We start from the raw sequence: 15,424 nt of genomic DNA, 5'->3' as shown, positions 1-15,424 counted from the left end.
TCGGCCAGGAGGTCATCACAAACATGGCGTGGAGAGGACGTGTATTGAAATGGACTAAAACAGAGTTCCTCAGATCCAGCAACACCACTCCACGGTGCACCAGGTGAGAAGATGTCCAAGCTGTGCAGGTCGTTAACAAGAATAACAATGGCAGGACTCGTGTGTGTGCGCGCGCGTGTGTGTGCGCGTGATTACCTAAGTGTTCCCACTGTCATTGTAAATAGATTCAGGGCACAGAAGCATACTGCTACAGTAGAAATGTGCACGTGTTATCGGTATCTGTCTTTAACGGATCGAGCATCATTCATAAAGTCCCGGTGTGTGCTACTGCCTTATGTGTAGATTATTCTAAAGCCTAGGGAATAAATAGTTATAGTTTTGAGCCTAGAATAGCTTCAGCACTTACACACTGATGTTTTATGAAACTATCTTGGAAAAACAAAAGGGTGTTGTTGGTCAAAATAATACGAACAGCAACTGTTTTGATTACCAATTGGTTAATCGTGCGATTTGTGTCGTTTTTTTGTATTTTCTTCACAAAATGCCAACTATTCGTTGATTCCAGTTTCTTAGTTATGAAGCGTTGATGCTTTATTTATTTTTTTGCCTCATGTGGTCGTAAACTAAATATGTTTGAGTTTTAAATTGTCGTCAGACAAAACAGGCAGTTTGAAGACACCACTGTGTGCTGCAGGAAATTCTTTATTTGTCACAATGTATGACTTTTAAAGACCAAACAATGCATCAATAATTAAAATAAGAATTTAGTTTCAGCCCTGCAAATAGTTGAATCAACACTAATAGTATTATGAAGATTAAAAGCGTTTTCACTGCATATTGTTTTTATTTACATCATACAGGTGTTGTTATTCAGTGTATTGACCAAATCTGTAAATTAAGTTGTAATACTGTGTTTACTTGTTGTTTTCTTTAAATCAGACTGAACCCAAACAACCAACAGAGGTGTGGTTTCCGTCGGGAAGCCAAAAGGCCGGAGACAAAAAAAGGAAATGTCACCCAAGAAACAAAACCTCCACCCTCTGAGGCCGGCACACCGGGACCCCCACCTCCTCCCAAAGTCCCCCGGCCGACGCTTTTCAAACCTCTGATGTTCACCGTCGGGGTAGGTCCTCTAGTTCTTCTATTAGAGTGAGAGTGATGCATGCAGCACTCCGGTTCGGCACAGTGTGTGGACATTGTTGGTCGCTGTCTGACTCCATATCAGTTTACAGGTTGCTCCTTTGGTGCCGCGGCCATTCTGCAATACGAGACCCTGAAGTCAAAAGTTCAGAATGCAAAAGATGAAGAGGAGTACGAAAAACTCTTAGAGGTGAGGTTTTAATGACGCAACCTGCCGGGTCTCCCTCCTCCGCTGCTGTCAACGCGTGTGTATGTAACGACTAGGCGGCCGACAGTGATGCAATGAACCGTTCGTACGCTCCAGGGGTCTCAGGGCATGGCGTACTGGCACGACTGGTGGAACCAGTTGTCGGGCTTCCAGCAACAGCTCATCCTCCTGATGTCTGTGTCGGATGAATTCTGGAGCAGCCTCACAGAGGGCCAGAAGACCGTCACAGGTAATTTGTTTTGCAGAGGCGGATTAATTTGGTCCTTCATATCGCGTTGCGAGCATCCGCGTCTTTACATGCGTTAAAATATAATAACACCGTCACAAGCTTTCCTCGCTGCGGTTTCCCAGGAATCATCGCAGTAAATGTTGTCGTCCTGTGTTGCTGGCGGATTCCTTCTCTGCAAAGAAGCATGATTAAGTACTTCATGTCCAACCCAGCCTCCAGTGAGTGTGCATGTTCTTCCAATCTTTTTTTCTTGATATTAAAAATGTATATATCAAAGTGCTTTCACGAGGACAGCAAGGGCACTGGTGTTCTTGCGTGAGTGAAATTTGCAGCTGGATCCACTGACCGTGATCAATTTCTCTGCTTCTGCTTCATTTTTCTCTCCCCCTCCAGAAACACAGTGCCTTCCCATGGTCCTGTCCTCCTTCAGCCATTACTCCGTTGTCCACTTGGTGGCCAACATGTACGTCCTGTGGACATTCTCTACAGGAATTGTCTCTCTCTTAGGCAAGGAGCAGTTCCTTGCATTCTACCTGTCTGCCGGTGAGTCAAATAAAGAATAAGGTCTAATAACATTGAGTTGATTATAAATCCAGTATTGAATTTATCAAACCCAAAGCCCTTTTAATCTCTCACACCATCTATTTAGGTTCAGCTTTCAATGTTTAAAGTGAAGTAATACACATAAGTAACTTCATCTTTGACACAATCACATACTGTAGAGATTATATATTTGCTATTTAGCTAAATGACTTCCTGAATTTCATCAGTACATCCCAACGTGTATTTCCAGGTGTGATTTCAACTATGATCAGCTACATGTGTAAAACTGCGACCGGACGTCTCCATCCATCCTTAGGAGCAGTAAGACTTTCGTTAAAATCTCCCTCCAGCTCAAGACCAGAGAGAGTCCAGTCGTCCTAATGTCTTGTGTTTGATCCATAGTCGGGGGCCATCATGGCAGTACTGGCCGCAGTTTGTACAAAAATGCCAGAAGCCAAAATGGGCATAATCTTCCTCCCCATGATCACTTTCACTGCGGGAAATGTAAGTGACTCACAGTGTGTGTGTGTGTGTGTGTGTGTGTGTGTGTGTGTGTGTGTGTGTGTGTTTGCGTGCGTGCGTGCACTCCCTGCCTTTCGGTGTGTTCTATGAAAAATAAGTTGTCTTGTTCTGTAGATGCACACCTCTGAAGTGTCACATGAATGCAATTGTTTGGTGATTCATACATTTAATATAGTGTTGTTAAGATCCCCATGTTGTGTCTTCACAGCTGGCAAGAGATGTCAATCTGTGTGTGTGTGCGTGCGTGCGTGCGCATGCACGTCTAAATGCATGGCAGAGAGATGGATGGGTGTTGTTCATTGAGGTCAGCACATTGAGTGTGACTTCAGGTCCCTGTCCTTGTTCTGCCTTTAGGCTCTGAAAGCGCTTGTTGCCATAGATACAGCAGGGCTCATACTGGGATGGCGGTTATTTGACCACGCGGCTCACCTCGGCGGAGCCCTCTTTGGAATGTGAGTGGCCAATTATCCTTTAACACTGAAAAAAGGATGCTCTGTCTATTAATGTTTTTTGTAAGATTTAATGATGGGCCATCGCCAATAATACAAACATTTTGTTTGGTTGTTTCCATATTGGAGACTGGAATGTCCCCATGTCTTACTTGTATCTTCTCAGTACATCAGATGCAGTTAAGAGATACAAGTTTGGGATTCGGCCTAAATTGTAAGAAATGCAGTGAAAGAGTCAAAAGTATTCTGAGGTTCAGGGTTAATTTCCTAAGTGCTCTGGAGCTTTCGATCCTATCGCATGATCTTCATCACCTTAACAACTGAGATTCAAAGTATTTTAATTGCTCAGAAAAGTTCATTTGAAGATTTAGAAGAACTTGAACAAACACCATCTGCTGACGAACATCATGTGATTTGATTTGATCGAAAGCTCCAGGACTGCTACTAAATGGACCTTGTGGCCCACTGTTCTTGTAGTTTGACTAAATAATCCCAACTCAAGGTCCATTTACTAGAATATCGTATAAACACAGCTGACCGTAGTCGTCATGTGAACCAAGTATGGAATTTCTGTTATGTGATAATAGCCGATTAAGTCACTGTAAAGATAACTATATACTGTATAATACTTTTGTTTCTTAGTTATTCACATTACACACTGTCGTCACTGGAAATTCAGCTTTAAGCGACTTACATAAATAGTCTCAAATGAGCTTTTGTCGTATCCTGACCTGCAGTCGGGTCATTTGATCCGTCTCCGTGTGTCTTGTCCCACAGATGGTATGTGGCATATGGTCACAAGCTGATTTGGAGGAAGAGGGAGCCCCTTGTGAAGCTGTGGCATGACATGCGTTCTCCAGGTGCCGGTGGATCCAGGCCAGGAGGTTGATGGTAGTGGACCTGGACCACAATGAGACACTGCAAGGTCTCTTGGATCCTTTTTTTTTAAAAAAGAACTGGAGTCCACAGTTACCCCAAAATATGCAGGGACACGTTTATCCACCAAGAGTTAGTCGGGTGTTATCGCTTATTAATAAATATAGTTTTTCATTCAATGTGATTGAGACGTGAAATTTGAAAAACGGGCCAGACCTTGCAATCCAGATGTTTACCGTGGAGACTGATAACATCTGCTACCCGACAAGTATAGCCTTCGAGCTACAACGTGAAACAAATCACCGCTCTCCTACCTCCTGAATAATCTGACGATGTTCTTTATGTTGGATTTCTGCCGTTCGTGTTATTGAAAACATTTGCACAAGCCTGGGCGCATACAGAGTGCTGGTAGAATTCAGTGAGCGGATCATTTGCTGAATTCAATGTAATATACAGTCCTGTGGGCTGGTCTTGTGTTGCTATTAAAAACTGGAGTTTCTCAAATCTGAGTTCATGACTCATTTATATTAACATTTAAACAAAAGGAGGGATTTGTGCTCAATTGAAACAAGAACGTACTTCAAGTGGGAACTCATAATTCTACACACCGTTGAAAAGAAAAAGGGGCGATGGTGTTTGTCAGAAACTAGATGCATCAATTTGTCAGTCATTTTGTTTCAAAGCCCTAAAAACTAAGATTGAAAACGTTGAACAAAGACACCACCCACTCACAGATTTGGCACCATCACACGATTCTTAAATCATTTTGTACATCTTGACCTCTGTTCACCTGTTTCTAGACTTAACTTATTAAATGGTATCATAATTATGAATTCATCCACAAATTCTGTTTAGAGAAGTGCTTTATTTAACCGTCACATGACAGTCTTAGAAGGTTGATATCTGCGCACATAAAAAACGATTGTCTAGGCATGCATAGTACATTAAGATTGTTGGAATGTGCACATTACCTGCAATAATTCTATTGTATTCACACTTTAGGCGGAGACTCTTTATTGGCCCAAAAATGACTGAACACAAGCTCATCAGAAAAGTTACACTTTCCATAAACGACTATAAATGTAATACAACTGGAATTTGAACAAGCGCAGCATCAAGGCTGTAAATCGTGGTGACAAACGAGGCAAATTGTCTAAGACTGACACCGGCCGGCTATAAAATAACTACAATCCACTGGGAGAGTTGTTCATCGGAAGGTAAGGCAGCTTTGGTAACAATATACAGAGTACCTTCTCAAATATGGATGTTTCATCAGACTTGGCCATGTGTGGAACATTCTGATTGTCAGCAATAGTCTGCTCAATGTCATGAAATACAAACAGAGCAACACTGAGCAGGTAAACTTGAAGCAAACCAGTTTGAGCTGTATTTCACCGTGGGCTCAAACACCATCACTGGGTTTTTTTGGAGGGGGGTTGCAATAAGAAAATAATTTGCCGGTGAAAATTGAAATTGAGCTTCCTACACACGCTAGGATTCACCGTGGTAACCTAACCCTGCGCCTAGACAGGTGCTTTTAATCAAACCGACTGTTACTCAAGTGTCTTCTTTCCATCCGAGGCGGTCAGTGGCGCCTCAAGCTCGACTCTTGTGGTTTGCGTAACTGGGGAAGCCGAACTGGGAGACCATCAGGTTGGAGAAGCAGAGTGGCATGATGCCATAGATCTGTGTCAGCCTGTTCAGGCAGTAGGACCTCTGGAGAAGGTGTTCAGGACGATGCCACATACCCTGGTACCCGCTGCTGGCATCCTTTTCCAGGTTGCGGAGGTCCACGGGTTTGACAAAGACTCCAGAGGGTTTGTTGATGGTGCCTATGGAGTGCTCCCTCAAATACAGCGCAACAGCAAAGTTAACGGCAATGTCGTCACAGTTCTGCGTTTCATCCACCAGCGCATGAACCGATGGAGGTTGGTCCTGGAAGACCTGCAGGTAGCGACGGTGGAAGAAGGCAGCACCAATTAACACCATGGAGTATCTGCAGTGAGGGGATCAAGATAGAAGCACACCTGTTTTTTGTTTTTTTTAAAAGGCCTTTCCCATCAAAGTAAGACCAAACCAAACAAGAGGCAAATAAGATGAATTGTATGTGGAGCGTGACAACATGACTTACTTGTCACCTCCAGCTGTTTCCGGGTCCTGCAGTTCAAAGCTGCCGTAACTGTACACTCCTCCCGGTGTCGAGACATGTTTCCGTGGGACGAACCCGACAATCTGGTCGGAAAATTGCTGCGGGACCAATGGCAAAAGCTCATGTCAAATCATATTGTGTCTGGTGCAGTACCACATGATACTGATGCTTTTTTTGTTTGTTTGCATCAATTATCGCGTTGAACCCAAATGTAATTTAAACACACAATTTGTAATCACAGTCATCTACATTGTCCCTGAAGCTTATTTACCTTCCAGACAGAGAAAGCAAAACTGATGTCGGGGACACTGACCAGGGTGTCGTCATCCAGCATCAGCACAGCTAAGGTTTAAAGCAAATAAATAAATAAATAAATAAAAGCAAACGGCACTTTAAAAAAAGAAGAAGTTGAAACAGGCACAACTCATAAGTCTAGCCACATTGAATCGCCTCAACTGAAAGCATACACAATATGCGTGCTGAAAGACACACTGACCGTCAGTATCAATCTCAGGGAATGCTTGTAGTCTGTTGCGCATCTGATTGCTCGTCTGCTCCTTGAAGACCACGGGGACCGGATGAGGCTGTAAAGAGGTCCATAACTTCAGGGGCGTCTGCTTCCCAATGTTGTTCCAGACTATGACGATCTGTTGAAGATGAGGCACTGCCTGGTAATGGTTCAGGAGTTTGAGCAAAATGTCTGTGCGGTTGTATGTTTGAATGACAATGGTGAACCTCTCCTCCTCCTGCTCCTCCTCTGCGGGGTCGCCGTGGCGGCCCTGTGCAGGACTCTCCTTTCGGGACGTTGCCCTGCGCAGCACTCCCAGGACGTCGATGCCCCCGTGGTCCTCAGCAGGGGGCAGCAGAGCGGTCAAGGCTGCGCCGACCAGGAGCAGCAGCAGGATTGGCCAAACCAAATAGGCTCGACGGAGCCCCACGAGGCATCGGGGGAACCTGCATCTCGCGAGGCGCACAGATAAGGACAGGACATCCCATCACAATGGACACCCGGTTTAAATGTTTCAGCCCCACCGGCGTTAGAAGAGACTCCACTCGGGCGACATTCGCATGCACAACAGCGGGAGAAGCGGCCGTATCGGGGGTCACAGGGCTGTATAATAAGCCCGTTTATTAGTTTATTTCATTATGAGTGTATATATAGGCTGCCCCTGCCGACCTGCTCGTGCACTCATTGCGCGTTCCCGAGTCTTCAACAAGCTGCGAGTACTAAAATACACCCGCAATCATGATGCTACGTTTACGTTCATAGTGGGATTGTTTGGGGGGATCGTGGTTTTGGGGTGAGGCCTGACCGGACGGACCGTCAGTGTTGCCGACTTGCAACTTTTTGAGCTCTTGCTGCTTTCATTGGAGAAAAAAAAGTTGGGAAAATTGAGATTTTCGGTTGGATACTCTTGCTAGTTTCTCAGGATTACAACCCTGCATTTAAATGGTAGTTTCTCTCAATCCCAGATTAGTTCCTCCCCCCCCCCACCCCCCCCCCCCCCCCCCCCCCCCCCCCCCCCCCCCTCGCTGCAAATACTGAATTATTTTGTAATGTGAATACAAATAAATATGAGTTTACCCAAAACCATGATTTTATAATGGACAAACAGTATTATATCCGCCAGTAAGCATGCACGCATCGCCATGCCTTCACTATACTAAGCACAGTAGAAGTGATGTTTTTATTTATCTCAACTCCAAACTCACCTCATCGTGTAGGCGCCGCGCAGCCCGTTCGCTTTACATGGTGGTCATCGTGGCTGACTTTAACCAAAGAGCCGGACAGAAAAGGTCTCCGAACATTAGTCGCAATTTAAATTGGAGGTCTGCTACGTGGTTTGGAAACCTTGCAAATTGCCCAGTAGCTTTACTTGTGAAACGAGATGTAGCGTTAATAGTTTGTGTATGTCCTACGCTGTCTGTGTTACAGTGTTGCATATCAGTTTTTGCCATTAACTATTCAGTACCTATCGGACACCGCCGCCATCTTTGTTGAGCTGAATTAACGGGTTTTCCACAGCTTGGGTATGGTCATGCACAACTCCGCCCACTTCAGAAACGATATCCCATTTGGATAGGAAGCAGGAGAAAACACATTCCTATGATAACGTCACAACAACTTTTAAGTTTTCATAGCGCTGCGTGCAGCAAAGACGTGTCGTTAGTGGCGCAGCGTTTGGATTGTGTGTATCGGTGTGTGTGTTATTGAACGTCGTGTGAGTATCTGAGAGCAAAGTACAACACTTCGGTTGGTCAGAAAGAGGAACATGCTTTTGGCCCCAAAGCTGAGTTGCCCTACAGTCCCACTTTCCAATGGGCTGCAGATTCCCATTTTCGGATTAGGTACGTTTTACTTAGTAAATACTTGAACTGACTCTAATGTAACAAAAAACACAATAAATGCTCACCGTGTATTTAAGAGCCATTTTGTTTGTTTTGTTTTGTTTGACCTCCCACCACTTGGGGGCGTAGGGCGGCTGTCAATTAGGACAGAGAGGCCAATATAATCAGGAAGAGCACTCGGGCCTGGTGTGGCTCGATTGGCAGGAAGCTGTGACCCTGTGACAATGTGTGATAAGGTGGTAATTTATGATAACGAATGTTTTCATTTCTTTTATTTTTTTGGTTTTGACAGAGAACATATCTAAACTAGTCATCAAGCATATATCGTGACCTTTTTTTTTAAATATATATAGGCAACGGGGTGTGATGTGATGCTTCACTGTTATTTGTATAGCCTATGCCACAGAAATAGAAATAAGTATGCATGGTATTTTTTTTATTTATTTTATATCTCATTATTATTCTATAAATTGGCCTTTCTGCTGATAATTCCCAAATGGAAAGTGATGCAAGTGATTCGTTCTTTGAGAATGAATTCTGCTGGTGTTTAATGACCTTTGTCAGTTAGGTATTTAAACTAATTCCTTTTCTTTAAGATTCTATGAATATTACACCCATGTATTCATACAATCAAAAATTTAAAACTTTATTCACAATTTTCTGAATATAGTGTACAGTTATATACAGGCTGGCAATGCTGTGAAATGCAAAAATAAAAACACATTGAACTGAACTGACATTGCTTTTAACTGCTGATATTTAGTCATTTATTTTTCTCTATACCAGGCACCTCACATGATGGCGGATACTCCCACGATGCCATTGTGTATGCACTCACAGAGTGTGGCGTGCGCCACATTGACACAGCAAAGCGCTACGGCTGTGAGGAGCAACTGGGTCACGCCATCAGAGAAAGTGGGATACCACGAAGGGATCTGTGGATCACCAATAAACTGTGGAATGGGGACTATGGATACGAAGCTGCAAAGAAAGCCTGCCTGGACTCCTGCTCACAGATGAGGGTTGAATACTTTGGTATGAGTTGTGATAAAGTCGTTCAAGAGTTGATAAAGACAGAAACCACCGTTATCTGTGTTATTGCACTACCACCCATCTTCTTTTTTAACTTCTGATGAGAGATGGATAACCTTCATGTAACACTGCCGCTTCTTTATTATTTGTACACAGTCTGTCGTTCTCCTAGCTTTTGTAGTCTTTCATTAAATCAACATCTGCCCCCTTTTTTCAGATCTGTACCTGATGCACTGGCCTGAGTCAACGCAACTTTGCTCCAACAGGGAGATGAGAGCTGACACCTGGAGAGCTCTGGAGGAACTGCATAAAGAAGGTACATGTCATAGAAGATCATGTTGGGAAACAGTTGAAAAGTATATAATAAGTGACGACAGCCGGCATCATTGTGATATAGTATATTCTCATAGAGCACACGCATCCGTGTTTGTCACTATAGGGCTGTGCTCTGCTATTGGAGTGAGCAACTTTTTGGTCCACCACCTTGAAGAGTTAAAGGAAGACTGTAGTGTCGTGCCACATGTTAACCAGGTATGTTGTTTCCCCCCCAGAAATCCTTCAATTAGAATAAATGTGCTTCTTTTTTTGTGCGATTTACACATGGAAAATAAATGCTCATATAAATGTGTTCTCCAACATGATTAGCAAGAGTTATGAGGTTAATGTATTCCTCTCTAAAATGCTTCAAAACATGAATCACTGGTGTGCGGTTTATCAATGTTGGAGTATATAAGTCCATGATAAACGGAGCTACCTATACATACTAACCTGCCTCTGATATATCCTGATAATGATATGACCCACCAGGTGGAGTACCATCCTTTCCAGCAGCCCAATCACCTGATGGAGTACTGTCGTCAGGAGGGCATTGTATTTGAAGGGTACAGTCCTCTGGCCAAAGGTCAAGTCCTCAACAACCCAACTGTTCTTCAGATCGCACAAAAATACGGACGCACGCCAGCTCAGATCTGCATCCGCTGGAGTATTCAGGTTCAGATATTGCCTGCCTTAAGTTTAATTAAACCTGTTTCTCTTATTTTGACCTAGAATGCTATGCTTCTCTACTCGCCCTTAGAACGGAGTCGTCGCAATACCAAAATCCATCAAAAAGAAGAGGATTCATGAAAACTGTCAAGTGAGTTGAAAAGGCATTGCAGTCTTTTGCTTGATTTGTAAACGTTCTAGATGGAGAATAGCGAAGAAAGATTCATTATGTTGTTGGTGAACCACACAAGCACGCATGTCTACACAAACACATTTATTAAAATGGGAAACACGACAAAAGGCTAACATACAACATTGCAAAAATAATATCTACTCTGGGCCACAAATGCATTATAAGCAACTAAGCAGGATAATGTGAGGTCGGCCTAAAATGAAAAACTAAGGAGGCTGCTGCTTTGTCAAATCGATGTCTCTTAAACCCGACTGCTGTTCTTTTTGAAGCTGAGGTTCATAGTTTAGTTCTGCAGAAATCACCTGCATTGGACTCAGCTATGTTGCACACCTGGTACTTTAGAGTCCTATGGAGAAGGAGATTTCCACAGGTCTGGGGACGAATTAAAAAACATTCTGAGAAGAGTCTCGGAGAGCTCCGAACATAGCGCAAACATTTCTAGCAAAGATTCCAAGATTGATGAAACTCCTCAGAGCTACTCTAGTAAAGGACTAGGCAGAAAGGTTTCCCTTAGTAAGGAGTGTGTTCGACCACATGGCTACTAGGTATGACGTATTCCTTTAATAAGGTATCATAGAATTTAGTCTCTGTCAGACAACTGTAACTATGAGTACTATTTAATGTCATGTAACTTGAATAAAACTTCAGCCATACTTTCAGAGTAGCGTACAATATTAACGTTAATGAATATTAACAGGGGTGGCTCAGCCCTCATCAGTTTCTGTGATTGCTGGCCAGTCTACATAAGCAGCGGCGTTGGTCGACATGTAACTTCATAAACTGGTGGCGACTACTGCATTTCTTTACAGTTGCCAATTATCTTCCTGTGGTCGATCACTTTAATTTCTGGCATTGTTGCATTGGGTGGGAGACGTGCGTCTCCAAACAGATCGATCCCTGCACTCCTATCCTTATTCTAGAAACTCTGAAGCCCATAAAAAGACTTGCAAGTGAAAACGTCTATGATGTGATTACATGTGATTACAATTGTTGGTGCTTATCATGCAAGCAGGCAGTGAGGGAATCAGAAGCCAACTCTAGTATAATCTCTAATGTCACAGCCATTCCTTTTCCCAACTCAACCCTCATCCCTTTCTCCTCCTCTTCCTCTGCTCTCTCAAACACAGGTGTTTGGCTTCGAGCTGGAGAAGTCTGACATGGTCGCTTTAGGAAGCTTGGATGATGGGAGACATGTGACTTGGGATCCTACAAATGTGAAGTAAAACAACTCAGATTGTCTTAGTCTTGGAACGAGGTCAGTGACCGTAGACCTTAAGACATTTTGAGATTGTAATAATGTTTTAATAGGTGCTGTTGTTTCCTGAAGTAGACTGTGTTATGATGTCAGATTAATTCATCTCAGCTACATCTTCTGGAAAAGGATAAACAGATGTGCATAACTCAGTAGGAGCAAACTGTTTTTAAGTGTTGCATTTTATGTAAAAATGTTTTTTTAATACTGAAATGATCATTAAAAGCATGAGTAACACTGAAAAGATGATCTGTACAAAGAGGAAATTCAACATTGGAGACGGATGTACCAAAGTGGTTACTTGAAACTATCACTTGATTTAAACTAGAATGTAGTTTAATCTAGTACAAACATATATTACAGAAAGAGGTGAGACTTCTTTGATGAATAGCCAAACAAATATGGAACGTTATGAGTTTCCAGGAGCTGAAACAAAATTATTCATTAAACAAACAGAACCATTTTGGATATTTGCAATTAAGGGACATTTATGAAAGAGAAATAAAGCAAACTGTAAATCTATATTTAAAAAAATGTGGATAGCACCATGGAACCATGATTACAAAGCAAAGAAATACAGAATATTATATACGTGATATCAGCAACTGGAGAGAAGAGGGAACGTATTACATGTAAAGCTGATATGAGAAAAATAACTAGGTGTTAATATTACAGAAGATGAGTGATTGCATATTTGGAGAACGCAACCGTCGACAACATCTTCACATACTTGGAGAGAACACAGTCAGAAGAATGTATTCGATTTTTTGTAACGCCCAAAATCTTGTCTGTTGCACAACCATGTTGGAGAAGCTATGGGGCAATATATCATTACCATGTATTTTGTCTTTTTCCTGATATGATTATTATCAAAATGCTGGGCTATGGTACACCAAGGCCACATATGGCTTACTGTACTTCAGTAATATATAATAAAGGAGCTACCTTGTTAAGAGAAGGCCAATATCTGCTGAAAGTCGTGGTTGCAGCTTTTATGAAGGCCATGACTAAGAGATGGCACATGATGGATGACTGAAAAACTGTGAAAGAAATATGATAAAAAGCTCAAGAGTACATATCAATGGCCAGATAATGTATGTCATAGGAATAAATATGTATTCTGATTTTTTTTGTTTTTAAGCAGCATTTCATGCAGAGTGCATGTGGAGGACTTTATATTTTTAGGAGGAGATTTTAACCACTGAAAATGATCTGCTAGACAGGAACCACCTGGAGCCTCACAGGCCATCCCAGCATGCACTGAGGCAGCTTGTGGAGCAACACAAGCTAGCCGATGTGTGGAGGAGTCTGAATGGGGATAAAGACAGTACACTTGGGCTCACTCTAGGGGGAACGTAATGTCACCATTTTAACATGGCAGCCAGCTGGTTGTGTATTGCCATGATTTTGTCATAGAAGGATAGACATGAGTTGGTGGTGGAGATGGTGTCCATAGGCTTGAGGAGTTTGTTGATGGTGGAGAAGCTTTTTGGGGTTGTTGGAGCCAGATTGGATGATGGAGGAGTAGTGAGGAGCGAGCCATGTTGAGGGCATCTTTATAGTTGTTGGTTTGAAGGCATCAAGGTGAACAGTTGTCGGCCCTGCACTTTGAGGTGGCGAAGTTGGTCAGTGTACCAGAGGGCGGAGTGGGTGAAGGAGACGAGTTTGGGGACGATGAGTCCATCATTATAGTAATTGACCAGGGCAGTGGGGGAGGCAGTCGAAATAGGGCCAGAGGCAGTGACGGTGGCAGCCAAGATGGAGGAGGACACTCAATGTCACACGGGATATTACCAGATCTATGAGGGAAATCGTGGAGCTGCAGAACTTAGCAGAATCCACTGGAGATGGAGATCACATTAGAGATCTCAAGTCTAAAAAGTCTGCTCTGACTGACCTGCTGTGCACTAAGGCCCAGGGGGCGCTGGTGAGGTCACGCTTCATGAGTGCAACGCTGGACGCACTGTCCAAGTTTTTCTTTGGCCTGAAGAAGAAGAAGAACGGGCAGAGCAGGATGATTCATGCTCTGCTACAGGGCAGGAACTCAGAGATCCGGAGGAGAGCTGTGAGATTCTACTCAGCTTTACTGCAGTGAGTACACTGAGAACAATGAAATGTTTGAGTCCTTTTGTGGATCGTTGCCAAGGGTCCCAGAGGACGTGAACGCCAGGTTGGAGGCTCCCCTGGGGATCCAGGAGCTGAATGTGGCCCTGCCGAGCATGGAGGGAGGGGGAGGGGGGGGGGGAGGCCCCTGGTATCGATGGGATTCCTGTAGTTATGTAAAATCAGAGCGTGCATCGAGGGGCTGGTTTTAATTTATCAGCATACGCTGATGATGTTATCAAAAACCAAGAGATCATCAATAAACTGGCAACCATTGTCAAGGATTTCGGCACCATTTCAGCTGCGAAAGTGAATTGGGCAAAGAGCAAACCTCTGGCAGTGGTAAGTTGGGGGAGGGGTCTGCCCAGTCTACCAGGGGGGTTGCCCTGGAAGAAGGATGGGTTGAAGTATCTTGGTGTATGTTGGGGACGAACAGCCCAAAGAATTGGGCGTGGTGGAAACAAATGGAGAGTCTTGGCCAATTGGAAATGGCTGAAGTCCCAGATGTCATACAGAGGCAGGACGCTGGTGATCCTGCACCTAGAGGCCTCACGCACAAGCTGCAGGCCATTTTGGTAGATTGTTTTTGGGACCGGCTGCATTGGGTCCCTCAGTGTGTTGTTTTTAACAAAAGAGGTGTGTGTGTGTGTGTGGGGGGGGGGAGACACACACATTAACAGCAGAGTGGCAACATTCAGGTTTCAGTTTGTCCAGGAATATCTGACCGGTCTGATAGATGTGGAGGGATGTGACCAGCTGCATTTTAGGGAAGCCCGCTGGTCTGTAGACACTGCACTCTTTTTAATGGATTTTAATCTTTTGAAACGCTGTGGGCTGTCTCCTTTTTACCGGTCACTTTTTAAGATGTGGAGCTCCTTTTTAAATAGAGGAGGCTGGAGCCAGCGGCATTACTGCACTGGCTACCAGAGGAACCTCTGGTGAATGGGTCCAGGATGGATGTCCAGGACAGTGCGACACCAGGGGTCAGCAGCATGCTGTGCTCCTCTGGGACCGCCACCCTAAAGAAGGTGGTGGACGTAGCTCGTCCTGGCCTGGCGGACGTGCCTGCGGTGGCGTCCTCTTCTCGGGCTGAGAGGCTGACTGAGGAGGAGGGCAGGGATGCTGCAGATGAGAAGAGCTATCGGACTCGACAGATCCCTTTTCAGGAACTGGGCTTCGTTCCCGACCTGCAGGGGGTCTCTGAGCCATTACTAAGTGGGTGCGGGGTGGTCAAGTTGTGGGCCTTTACACAGCCAAAGGGAAAGATGTGTACACACCGTGTGTAAAGCTCTTAAATGAGACCAAACTGAGCGGGAGCGCAGACACAGCGGGGAGACAGAAACCGGGGGTGGGCTCTGGGGTAAGTTTTTATATAAACCTCCCATTAAGAAGACT

At 44.0% G+C, this 15,424-nt stretch overlaps 3 protein-coding genes across 5 annotated transcripts; 2 read left to right on the top strand and 1 right to left on the bottom strand.

The window, feature by feature from the left end:
• parla (presenilin associated, rhomboid-like a) lies at positions 1-4,456 on the top strand. Its single transcript, XM_034554565.1, has 10 exons — positions 1-103; positions 940-1,123; positions 1,226-1,330; positions 1,445-1,577; positions 1,700-1,795; positions 1,971-2,120; positions 2,371-2,441; positions 2,523-2,624; positions 2,997-3,094; positions 3,869-4,456. Exons 1-10 carry the CDS (start codon positions 24-26, stop codon positions 3,978-3,980), a joined length of 1,131 nt encoding a protein of 376 aa, XP_034410456.1. The 5' UTR covers positions 1-23; the 3' UTR covers positions 3,981-4,456.
• A 356-nt stretch (positions 4,457-4,812) lies between these two features.
• On the bottom strand, positions 4,813-8,522 carry extl2 (exostosin-like glycosyltransferase 2). Of its 3 annotated transcripts, none has more exons than XM_034554569.1 (5): positions 7,830-8,216; positions 6,613-7,070; positions 6,388-6,458; positions 6,099-6,214; positions 4,813-5,963 (listed from the first exon to the last, which is right to left on the bottom strand). In XM_034554569.1, exons 1-5 carry the CDS (start codon positions 7,832-7,834, stop codon positions 5,564-5,566), a joined length of 1,050 nt encoding a protein of 349 aa, XP_034410460.1. In that variant the 5' UTR covers positions 7,835-8,216; the 3' UTR covers positions 4,813-5,563. The 3 variants fall into 3 exon arrangements, with proteins under 3 accessions (XP_034410460.1, XP_034410462.1, XP_034410461.1); XM_034554571.1 differs by having other exon boundaries at positions 5,697-5,911; positions 7,830-8,522; XM_034554570.1 differs by having other exon boundaries at positions 5,744-5,994; positions 7,830-8,522.
• On the top strand, positions 8,367-14,115 carry zgc:110366 (uncharacterized protein LOC550476 homolog). The gene is made up of 7 exons (XM_034554572.1): positions 8,367-8,465; positions 9,252-9,500; positions 9,715-9,813; positions 9,937-10,028; positions 10,305-10,487; positions 10,573-10,632; positions 11,802-14,115. Exons 1-7 carry the CDS (start codon positions 8,390-8,392, stop codon positions 11,895-11,897), a joined length of 855 nt encoding a protein of 284 aa, XP_034410463.1. The 5' UTR covers positions 8,367-8,389; the 3' UTR covers positions 11,898-14,115.
• Positions 14,116-15,424: the final 1,309 nt, after the last annotated feature.

Source organism: Cyclopterus lumpus, chromosome 17 (assembly GCF_009769545.1).
Source record: "Cyclopterus lumpus isolate fCycLum1 chromosome 17, fCycLum1.pri, whole genome shotgun sequence".
NCBI classification, from domain to species: Eukaryota; Metazoa; Chordata; class Actinopteri; order Perciformes; family Cyclopteridae; genus Cyclopterus; species Cyclopterus lumpus.
The sequence above is the reverse complement of the archived record's forward strand: the minus strand, read 5'-3'. Positions and strand labels throughout refer to the sequence as shown.

Coding starts and splice junctions, on each gene's coding strand:
- parla (XM_034554565.1), top strand. CDS start 24: ATGGCGTGGAGAGGACGTGTATTGAAATGGACTAAAACAGAGTTCCTC. Junction 1,331..1,444: donor AGTACGAAAAACTCTTAGAG/GTGAGGTTTTAA, acceptor CGTACGCTCCAG/GGGTCTCAGGGCATGGCGTA. Junction 2,121..2,370: donor TGCATTCTACCTGTCTGCCG/GTGAGTCAAATA, acceptor GTGTATTTCCAG/GTGTGATTTCAACTATGATC.
- extl2 (XM_034554569.1), bottom strand. Junction 6,459..6,612: donor CCCTGAGATTGATACTGACG/GTCAGTGTGTCT, acceptor TTTAAACCTTAG/CTGTGCTGATGCTGGATGAC. Junction 5,964..6,098: donor GAAACAGCTGGAGGTGACAA/GTAAGTCATGTT, acceptor CCCTCACTGCAG/ATACTCCATGGTGTTAATTG.
- zgc:110366 (XM_034554572.1), top strand. CDS start 8,390: ATGCTTTTGGCCCCAAAGCTGAGTTGCCCTACAGTCCCACTTTCCAAT. Junction 8,466..9,251: donor GATTCCCATTTTCGGATTAG/GTACGTTTTACT, acceptor TCTCTATACCAG/GCACCTCACATGATGGCGGA. Junction 9,501..9,714: donor GATGAGGGTTGAATACTTTG/GTATGAGTTGTG, acceptor CCCTTTTTTCAG/ATCTGTACCTGATGCACTGG.